This window comes from Oncorhynchus tshawytscha, linkage group LG12 (assembly GCF_018296145.1).
Source record: "Oncorhynchus tshawytscha isolate Ot180627B linkage group LG12, Otsh_v2.0, whole genome shotgun sequence".
Classification (NCBI taxonomy): Eukaryota; Metazoa; Chordata; class Actinopteri; order Salmoniformes; family Salmonidae; genus Oncorhynchus; species Oncorhynchus tshawytscha.
Genome location: NC_056440.1, coordinates 14,916,825 through 14,927,824, shown reverse-complemented (window position 1 = coordinate 14,927,824; position 11,000 = coordinate 14,916,825). Strand labels below are relative to the sequence as shown.

The following is an 11,000-nucleotide window of genomic DNA, read 5'->3' as shown; positions in this document are numbered from 1 at the left end:
ATGAGAACCTGAGGCCCATTGTCGTAAGGGTCTGTAAACAATTCTTCGAAGCTGAACATTTCCCAGTTCATCCATGGCCTGCATACTCACCAGACATGTCACCCATGTTCGGGATGCTCTGAATTGACGTGTACGACAGTGTGTTCCAGTTCCCAACAATATACAGCAATTTCGCACAGCCATTAAAGACGAGTGGCACAATCAACAACCTGATCAACTCTATGCAAAGGAGATTGCGCTGCATGGGGCAAATGGTCACACCATATACTGACTGGTTTCTGATCCACACCACTCCATTTTTAAGGTATTTGTGACAAAGATGCATATCTGTATTCTTAGTCATGTGAAATCAATAGATTAGGGATTAATTAATTTACTTCAATTGACTGATTTATATGAACTGTAACTCAATAAAATAATTTGTTTTTGTTAAGTATATACGCTTGTGTAACTTGTATTTTGTCTCTGCAGCTGTATGACCCAATGGGATAAATAAACTTGGCTTGAACCTTTTGTAGTCGTCCATTTGAGTAATTACTATTTGTTAAGAACGTAACCGGGTAAACAGACCCAAAAGCCTGCCGGTGCATTTTCACTGGTGTATGAATGCTCTTGATCATTGATGTATTTCCTTCCACTGAAGCACCCATCTCTGAACTGTCTGAGACTTCGTATAACTACAGACTCCTTCCACCTGCTTTCGATGTGACAATAAGGCGTCTAAGCTATCCTCAATGTGCTAAAGATTACTTATCAAAACTCAAATCGGTACTGTGAAAAAGAAGTTGAAAGCAAATCTGACATTTCTTGTTACCGCCATAGAGAATAGTAATTTTTATATCTGCCATTATAGTGTCTGTGACAGAATAGGCAGCACCATTATGGCTACAACCCATAGGAATCCCCACTCAGTTGACTACTTTAAACCGGCGGAAGCCCTCAATGGCGCTGCCCATGCTAAATCTGCCTTTTAATCACTAGAGGCCTCGATCATTCTGAGTTTACAAAAGTTCCCCACCCACTACCTTATGGAAGAGGTGCATTGTGGTTATTGTAGTTTTACTACACATTTTAATCCAACATATTTATTTTCAATGACGACATTTGAAAAAAAAATGAAATGTTTTTTTTTCTTCCAAAAAGAACACAGAATCTGCATTTAAATGCATACTATCAAAATATCAAAGTTCCTGTCACTGGGACATTTCTATTTGTCCAAGTGAGATCATTTAAAAAAAAGAAAAGAAAAAGAGGTTGCATATTACAAAGCTGATGTTTCAACAAAAAAAACTGTACATACTCAAAAATGGTCATGAATAATTCAGTCACCAACTCTGTGTATTCCCCATCTTAACCCCCCCAAATATATATTTATGTATAAATGCAATTAATTTAAAACATAAAATTAAAACAATAAATAAAAAAAAACAGTTGCTGTGCAATGTTTCATTACAAGCTAGATTATGATTCATCTACAAACAATACTTTATGTTTTTACAATTTATTTAGTTAATAATCTTATTTGAATGTATTTATTATTCTATCACATTCTCAGAGCAAAACACATGCCCAACCAACAGTCTGAAATCTGGAAGATAAGTGCTTCTTGCAGGAGATGGGAGACTCACATTTCATTAACATCCCTCCCTACTCTAGCCCTTCATTCTTCACCTACCCTTGCCCCAAACTTCACCCCATCAGTCAGCCAGAGCCTTTCAGAACAGAAAGAAGTTCACCCTAGAAACTGATCCATCAGATGCCTCCTCCCGTAATGCTTAGCATTACAATGTGGGGTTTGATAATCTGATCCTAGATCAGTGCCTAAAGGAAACTTGTACCCATAGCCCTCCCTGGTTCACTGTAAGATACTTAGGATTTCCTTGGCATTCTCTGTGTTCCAGCCCTGGCCCTGAAGAGGGCCGTCACAGACAAGCACGTATTTGTGTAGGATCTGCGTCCCAATGTCCCGGAAGTGAAGCCGGTCCTCTTTGCGTTCTGTGGAATCCACGCTGCAGTCCTCGTACTTCACTGCCCAGAAACACATCTCCCCTATGTACATCATCGTCAGCAGGTGGGTGTCTGAGAAGATGCCTATTGGAAAATAAATAAAAACATAAATAACCATGTTTTTTCATCCCTTTATGAGAAATTAAGAAAAAGTTTGTCTTGATAATGTCAAAAACAAACATGTAACATTAACAAAATTAACAGGCCACAACACATGTATAACATACATGTGCCCGTTCTGTTTACCTTCAGCCAGGAAGTTGGCGGTAGCAGAGTCGTGAAACACCACCCCATCGTTGAGCTTCACGGAGTTCCTCACCTGCAGCATCCTCATCAGGTAACGTACGCCCTCCTGAAGACACTGAAACCAGACAGACAACACTGCATGAACAACAGGCATAAGGAATCCAACTCTAATAGTAGCAGTTGCACTACAATTCAAGTTTGGACTTCTATGTAAAGTTAAATGGTCATACCTTGAGGAAAGTGGCTTTGTTCTTCTTGATCCACTGCTTGCGTTGGTGGAGTGTGTGGCAGTACATGTAAAGCAGTGCTCCACGTCTCCAGTAGAGGCACTCTAACACCTCTAGCCCCAGCACTGACTGCACCTGGAACAGGGACAGCTGTCACTAAACAAGTGTGTGTGTGTGTGTCACCGGAGGATGGTGACACCTTAATTGGGGAGGATGGGCTCGTGGTAATGGTTGGAGCTAAATAAGTGACTCCGTTCCGGCCATTATGAGCCGTCCTCCCCTCAGCAGACTCCACTGGTGTGTGTGTGGTGTGTAAATCTGCTGTTATTTTCATGTAGTGAACAAAATACTCAATGCATAGGGTATAAGGTCCTATGCACATGCATTGCCCTTTAAGAGCAGGCTGAATATCTTTTGCACAAAGGCACACACACCTCTTGGGCCGGGACCAGTCTACCGGCCAACACCTCTGGCTCTGTGAGGTCCTGCAGCAGCTGTTGGATCTTAAAGGGTGAGCAGTCCTCTGGGAACTCCTGGTCCACCAGCTTGTTTTCCTCATAGAATGTGATGTCCAGGATCACCTACACACACATATAGTGTCATTCTTTACTTTTAAAAGGCCCAGTGCATTCAAATGTGATTTCCTGTGTTTTATATACATTTCCACACTATGAGATTGGAATAATACTGTGACATTGTGAAAATGATACTTCCCTTTAAGTGTAAGAACTCTGGTGACATCACCATGCAGTAAATTAGTTAATAATAGACCAATAAATAAGAGTTCCAAACCTCTGCCAACAGCTAGTTTTCCCCTTACCACTCAGACCGTCTTAGAACAATTCTTGCTTGAGAAATTATTCTTGGCCAAGAAGCTGTTTATTTTTTTAAAACCATTTTAATAAAAAAAAATTCACAGTAAGGTACTTTAATGTTACTGATAAATTAATTGATACAGAGATAAAAAAGAAACGGCTACATTTAACACAAATATGATTAAACAGTAATAGTTTTGCAATTAATCTATTCAGCCATGCTCTTTCGCTAACACTTATGACAAGAGAAACATGGTCGGCCAGCCTTCAACTCTAATGCAGTTGAATTGCAGACTTTTTCCACAAGCTGTGGGCCAACAACCTTCAATAAGACAAATGTCTCAGTCTCTCCAACAGGCTGTCTACAACTCTGCTATGATGGGTGTGGATGATGCGGATAACTCAGACAGACCGTGGGTTGGGCGTTATGTCAATGTCATCAACAGGACAAGTCACTTGGTTCATCATCAGCACTGCACTTTGAAGTTGGAATTCTAATATTTTGAACTCTTCTAGATTTCCACATTTGTGGAATAATCCCACTTTTTAAAGTGCATCTTTGCGTCATTTCTTCATTTGAAAGTAATCACTGATTTTCTACACTCTGACAGGTGAAAGGATGAAAAAAACATTCCATTCACTATCAGAGCAGTCTATCAGAGCAGTGATTGGGCTACTTCAAGGACATGAGGAAGGGTGCATTTAATTTGTGAACTGAGTCTGTCACACAGGATAGTGGTCAGTTGAAAGTTCCCGCGTCAAGGAAGGACAACAAGTGTGTCGGCTCTTTCACACCTTCAGGCTCGCGTCATTGGATGACATGAACGACTTAACAAAATAGAATACTGTTATCCTATTTCAAAACAGCAGGTGGAAGAACTACTTGAACACAAAATGACACTTTGCTTGTCTCGTGAACCAGCATGGGCCTGCCATATATCACCAAAACAACAATCGGTTTGGTTCTACGAGGCTACCTATTTGCAACTAACAAGGCCTGAACACATGAAGTCTACCATTTACATTCAGGCCACTTGCCTGCCTACCTACCTGACTGACTGAACAGGATTATCAGAGATGAAGGGAACTTGGATGGTATGGTAACACATTTGAATTCACACCAAGCCTAAAACATTGTCTAGAATCTAGCTAAAACATTAACATTCAATGAACTGCAATACCTGAGTGTAATCCTGAAGCAGTTTAGGCAGACTGTTACTCTCCCCCCCTTGTCTGTAAAAGCTTTTCAACTTGTCTAGTATCGAAGAAGCATTCTGTAAATAGTCATCATCTAGGAGAAAATAAAGTTGTTTAATATGTATTACAGGTCTAACTTTATGTCCAAACATTACATCTCATGCTTACAGAGTTTAATGTATCATTTAACGTGTTAGTTTAAAACACACGGATCATTTTTATGACTTGTTGATAATGTGTTTTACAGTGGCATGATAATGGCGTAAAATGTAAGAAGCTTCCCTTTGAGATAGTCAATAAAGAAGATAATCTAGCCATGTCCATCCGGCCAACATTGTACACAGTATTATGACAGTCTAGACTAGAGTTGACAAAATCAAGTTCATTGGAAAATAGTTGGCCAGTAAGCCAAGAACGTACACAAAGTGGAATACTTTTAGATACCTAGCTAATACATCCAAGAACCCAGAATAGCCTGGATAGATTGGTCAAGCAATCTGCAACAAGATTATGCATTGAATGTTTGAAAAATAACGGCTCAATACCCTAGCTCAGCATCTTTGTCGAAACATTAACACCAGTTAGCCAGCTATCGCTAACGTTACCTAGCTAACGTTACTGTACCACATAATGAATTCAGTTAAATTCAAAACGGTTTTATTGGCATGGTAAACATGTTTAGATTGCCAAAGAAAGTGAAGTAAACAAACATGTAAAACAATTAGCTAACTAGTTTAGGTACCATGTTAGCTCGCTAACTAGCTAACGCGGCTAATCATATTAACTTTAGCTACGCTATCCAGCAAACATAGCTAGCTAGCGAATGTATGCAATGAGTCATATTGTTTACTGTTGTTGTTTCAACTCTGACTAGCTAGTTTATCTACCTTGGTCTGTGTGTTATCATAAAGTATTTCTGGTGATATGGTAACGTTAGCTAACGTAGCTAACTAACTAAGCCAGATGAGAAGAAGTTTCAACTGAACAAACTGAAGGTGCGTCGACATTAGCTACCTTTCATTACAAATTATTGTTTTAACAGTGTACACCTTACCTTGTTTCTCGGTTTTGAGGCTGGCGCACTTATTGTCCAACTCAAAAATCCTTCTCTCCAGTTCGAACGCCTGTCTTCTGCAGTCGTCGGCCATGACTAAAACACTGTCACGTGACGCTATGACAATCCATTCCCATGGTGAACGTGTTTATTGTATTATCTGGGGCAGGTTTCATGCCACTATTCTAAAATCCGCATGAAGAAAATATGAGCGTTTTCCCATCAAACGGATTTGTGCGTTGTGACGTATTAAACACGAAATGTACTTTTTCAATTACGTTTTCATGAACCGAATAAAAATCTAAAATTAGTTGTGCTTCCATTGCATTTTGGACTCTACCTATGGTTTTGGTACATAAACTGTTGCGTTAAATAGCAAAGGTGCCTACATGTGCTCTTGCCAACAGTTTGCAGATAGACTACAGTGCGGCTAGGATGTGTGGGTAGGCTCCTCTACATGATGAGATTATGGATAAGAGCGAGAATATTTGTATTCGTCAAACATCGATCATCATGTTACCAGAATAAAACCATCGATATGTATTGTAAAGGAGCATCAAACTCATCACCATGCACTTTCACCACCATGTGAAGTTAATCATACCGTATTCTTCTATAATATTATGGCTGTCTGCGAACACACGTTCATCATAATTTATGTAACCTGTTGCCTAATAAACTGTATGGTTACCCAAATCGTAATGCGAGAACTATCATCGTGTCTCCAAATTTACTTCGATATATGATGGTTATTATATAAATATTTGTGCATAATGGCGTTTCCACCTCCATATCTCGCATAATTTTTTGTTTTGACGACATTTGGAAATATCACCGAAATGTACTTTAATCGCATAAAAAGGTTTGATGGAAACCTGGTTAGTGATCCAAAACATGTTTGCTCCAAATATATCCATTTATTTGTGCCCTCTGTCAATTGCAAATCCATACTTTTTCAATAAACCCTAATGAAATACACCCGCCGACTGTTTGGCGTGTGCCAATTGAATCTCAACAAGGAAACAAACTGTATTTGATTGGATTTCAGCCAATAAAGGCACGCAACGACAGAGAAGAAACATAGGTACAAGGTTAGCGTTTCATATATACTCAGCAAAAAAAGAAACGTCCCTTTTCAGGACCCTGTCTTTCAAAGATAATTAGTAAACATCTAAATAACTTCACATATCTTCATTGTAAAGAGTTTAAACACTGTTTCCCAATGAACCATAAACAATTAATGAACATACACCTGAACATACAATGAACAATTAATGAACATACACCTAACGGTCGTTAAGACACTAGCAGCTTACAGACGGTAGGCAATTAAGGTCACAGTTTTGATAACTTATGACCTAAAGAAGCCTTTCAACTGACTCTGAAAAACACAAAAAGAAAGATGCCCAGGGTCCCTGCTCATCTGTGTGGATGTGCATGCTGCAAGGAGGCATGAGGACTGCAGATGTGGCCAGGGCAATAAATTGCAATGTCCTTACTGTGAGAGGCCTAAGACAGTGCTACAGGGAGACAGGATGGACAGCTGGTCGTTCTCGCAGTGGAAGACCACGTGTAAAAAACCCACACAGGATCGGTACATCTGAACATCACACCTGCGGGACAGGTACAGGAAGGCAACAAGAACTGCCCGGGTTACACCAGGAACGCACAATCCCTCCATCAGTGATCAGACTGTCTGCAATAGGCTGAGTGCGGCTGGACTGAGGGCTTATAGGCCTGTTGTAAGGCAGGTCCTCACCAGACATCACGGGCAACAACATTGCCTATGTCTCACCAGGGTTGATGATCGGATTAATGTTTATCTTGGACAGAATGAGCGTTTCACCGAGTTCTGTACACTGGAGCGGGATCGATTTTGGAGGTGGAGAGTCAGTCATGGTCTGGGGCGGTGTGTCACAGCAACATCGGACTGAACTTTTTGTCATTGCAGGCTTTCTCAACGCTGTGCGTTACAGAGAAGACATCCTCCTCCCTCATGTGGTACCCTTCCTGCAGGCTCATCCTGACATGACCCTCCAGCATGACAATGCCACCAGCCATACTGCTCGTTCCGTGATTTCCTGCAAGACCGGAATGTCAGTGTTCTGCCATGGCCAGCAACGATCCCATTGAGCATGTCTGGGACCTGTTGGATTGGAGGGTGAGGGCTAGGCCCATTCCCCACAGAAATGTCTGTTAAATTGCAGGTGCCTTGGTGGAAGAGTGGGGTAACATCTCACAGCAATTTTGGTGCAGACCACGAGGAGGAGATGCACTGCAGTACCTAATGCAGCTGGTCGTCACACCAGATACTGACTGATACTTTGGATTTTGACCCCCCCCCCTCCCCTTTGTTCAGGGACACATTATTCAATTTCTGTTAGTGACATGTCTGTGGAACTTGTTCAGTTTATGTATGTTGTTTAAACCTCTCTGGGATATGTGGGAGGGTAGCGTCCCACCTCGCCAACAGCCAGTGAAAGTGCATGGAGTCAAATTCAAAACAACAAAAATCTCAAAATTAAAATTCCTCAAGCATACACGTATTTTACAAAATTTTAAAGAATACATTTTCCTTAATCCAGCCGCAGTGTCTGATTTCAAAAAGGCTTTACAGCAAATGCACCACAAACGATTATGTTAGGTCACCACCAACTCACAGAAAAACACAGCCATTTTTCCAGCCAAAGGAGGAGTCACAAAAAGCACAAATAGAGATAAAATTAATCACTAACCTTTGATGATCTTCATCAGATGACACTCATAGGACTTCATGTTACACAATATATGTATGTTTTGTTCGATAAAGTGCATATTTATATCAAGAAATCTCATTTTACATTGACGTGTTACGTTCAGTAGTTCTAAAACATCCAGTGAAAGTGCAGAGAGCCACATCAATTTACAGAAATAGTCATCATACATGGTGATGAAAATACAAGTGTTATACATGGAATTAGAAATATACTTCTCCTTAATGCAACCGCTGTGTCAGATTTCAAAAGAGCTTTATGGAAAAAGCAAATGATGCAATAATCTGAGTACAGCTTTCAGACAACAAAGCAGCCAAAAAGATATTCGCCATATTGTGTAGTCAACACTAGTCAGAAATAGCATTATAAATATTCACTTACCTTTGATGATCTACATCAGAATGCACTCCCAGGAATCCCAGTTCCACAATAAATGTTTGATTTGTTCGATAAAGTTCATCATTTATGTCCAAATTGCTTCTTTTGTTAGGGCGTTTGGTAAACAAATCCAAACGCGCGTTCAGGTCCAGCCGAACGTCCGAAGAAAAGTTCCGTTACAGCCCGTAGAAACTTGTCAAACTAAGTATAGAATCAATCTTTAGGATGTTTTTAACATAAATCTTCAATAATGTTCCAACCGGAGAATTCCTATGTCTGTAGAAAAGCAATGGAATGAGAGCTAACTTTCTCGTGACCGCGCGTCAGAGCCTGTGGTACTCTGCCAGACACCTGGCTCAATCCCCTCTCTTTCACCCCCACTTCACAGTAGAAGCCTCAAAGTTCTAAAGACTGTTGACATCTAGTGGAAGCCTTAGGAAGTGCAATATGACCCCATTTACACTGTATATTGGAATGGCAAAGAGTTGAAAAACTACAAACCTCAGATTTCCCAATTCCTGGTTGGATTTTTCTCAGGTTTTCGCCTGCCATATGAGTTCTGTTATACTCACAGACATCATTCAAACAGTTTTAGAAACTTCACAGTGTTTTCTATCCAACAATACTACCAATATGAATATATTAGCATCTGGGACTGAGTAGCAGGCAGTTTACTCTGGGCACCTTATTCATCCAAGCTACTCAATACTGCCCCCCTGTCACCAAGAAGTTATTAAACTTATGTTAATACAAATATTTACACATGTTAAGTTTTCTGAAAATAAACGCAGTTGACAATGAGAGGACTTTTTAAAAGTTTATTTTAAGGTATTGATCTTGGGCGAATCTATGTCGTTGGAGCTGAATTCCACAAAGCCTGGTCTCTGCTCCACTCTGTTGGTGGAGTTCATCAGAAACATCCTTCACCGTGGAGTGAAGTTTAGTCAACTAGGTCCAGCCGAAAAAAACTATTAACAGGTAAATCTAGAGAGGAAGAGAGAGGCATATATATATACAAAAGGGGACATATGTATTTATATTACGGACTCGTCTCTAGCCGCGAAACAGTTAAATTATAATGAGCTAGCCGAGCCTCTTTTGCTCGCGTTGATCGTCCTCCGCTAGCCCCGCCCCTCCCCTTCTAGCTTTAGTGTCATTTTACCAGCTGGGACTGTGAGTTCCTGCAAAGTCTGATCACACATGCACGCCATAACTCAACCGCCTCACATTGCTCATCATTTAGGAAAGGCTGTTGGTTAGCTTCAAAAACATGGCGGCCCTTAAAGTATTATCACGAGCGGATACTGTATTCTTCAAAAACCTATCTGCCACCTGCATACCCAATTTGAACTTCACCCATTCCTTGAACAAGGTTAGTGTCGACATGCGTCAATGAAATAGACCAAATACAAACATGCATCCAGTTAGATAGATACATTGGGAAGCGTTGCTTTTTTTGTGCGAGTGTTTATTTTAAGCCTGCTACGTCAGGTTAGTACGAATGTGTCATATGGCACCTTCTATTTTAACCCCTAAATTGTTCTCTGAAATGCAATTGAAATCCAAATTCATCATTTGCATTTACTGTTGGCTACGATCAGCGTATACTTGGCTACTGATCCGTTATGTTATACCTCAACACTACTGACCCCTTTCATAAATGTTCGTGATGTCTGATGCTTCCATTCCATGATACATGTTAGCTATTTCCCGTCCTGGTATCTTAGTAGCCCATATGGTGGCTAGCAGTAGACACTAATCTGTCACCCATAAAAACTCAAATGACCTTGGCTGAGAAAGGGACCTTGGATTTCAATTTAACGTGTCCATTTGTTTGTTTTGCCAGTATCATGTGTTTTATTTTTACAGTACATACATAGTTATTGATGTTGACTACCGATATTTTTTCTCTCTCCGTAATGCGCCTTTAAACTGTAAAGAATTCACCCTACCAACATAGCAACACACATAAGCCTAATAATGTTGGTCATTGACATTGCGCTGCAGGTTGCAACCCAGTTCCCCCGGACCCTTTGCGTGTCACGCGCACTAAGGACAGCCAGAAGTAGAGGCATGTAAAAATGCAGTTCAGAACAGTCTCTGGAAAGTATAGTCTACAGGTAGCATAATAGAAAATAATGTACACAGTTCTCTGATAAGGGTATTGTTTAATCATGTGTTTGCATTTCGGTTTTAGAAGTAGTGAATTGGAGGGTATACACAGTACACACCTCAATGTTTAGATAATTACAGTCTGACGCCATGCTAGTGTTGTTCAATACATTTTTATTGTGCATTGCTTCACCTATAGAAGTTGGCTTCA

General features: G+C 40.4%; 2 protein-coding genes across 2 annotated transcripts in view; one reads left to right on the top strand and one right to left on the bottom strand.

Moving 5' to 3' along the window:
- Nucleotides 1-1,054: 1,054 nt before the first annotated feature.
- On the bottom strand, nucleotides 1,055-6,108 carry LOC112262592 (UPF0600 protein C5orf51 homolog). The gene is made up of 6 exons (XM_024438218.2): nucleotides 5,547-6,108; nucleotides 4,477-4,586; nucleotides 2,915-3,061; nucleotides 2,484-2,615; nucleotides 2,254-2,368; nucleotides 1,055-2,091 (listed from the first exon to the last, which is right to left on the bottom strand). The coding sequence occupies exons 1-6, from the start codon at nucleotides 5,638-5,640 to the stop codon at nucleotides 1,856-1,858; spliced, it is 834 nt and encodes a 277-aa protein (XP_024293986.1). The 5' UTR covers nucleotides 5,641-6,108; the 3' UTR covers nucleotides 1,055-1,855.
- A 3,742-nt stretch (nucleotides 6,109-9,850) lies between these two features.
- The window catches only part of LOC112262590 (succinyl-CoA:3-ketoacid coenzyme A transferase 1, mitochondrial), a 130,053-nt gene continuing 128,903 nt past the window's right edge, over nucleotides 9,851-11,000 (top strand). The window contains exon 1 of the mRNA XM_024438216.2: nucleotides 9,851-10,049. Within this exon, the coding sequence (XP_024293984.1) occupies nucleotides 9,948-10,049 (102 nt within the window). The 5' untranslated portion in view covers nucleotides 9,851-9,947. The remainder of the gene's footprint in view (nucleotides 10,050-11,000) is intronic.

Coding starts and splice junctions, on each gene's coding strand:
- LOC112262592 (XM_024438218.2), bottom strand. CDS start 5,640: ATGGCCGACGACTGCAGAAGACAGGCGTTCGAACTGGAGAGAAGGATT. Junction 3,062..4,476: donor TGCTTCAGGATTACACTCAG/GTATTGCAGTTC, acceptor ATGTGTGTGTAG/GTGATCCTGGACATCACATT. Junction 2,369..2,483: donor ACAAAGCCACTTTCCTCAAG/GTATGACCATTT, acceptor GTCTGGTTTCAG/TGTCTTCAGGAGGGCGTACG.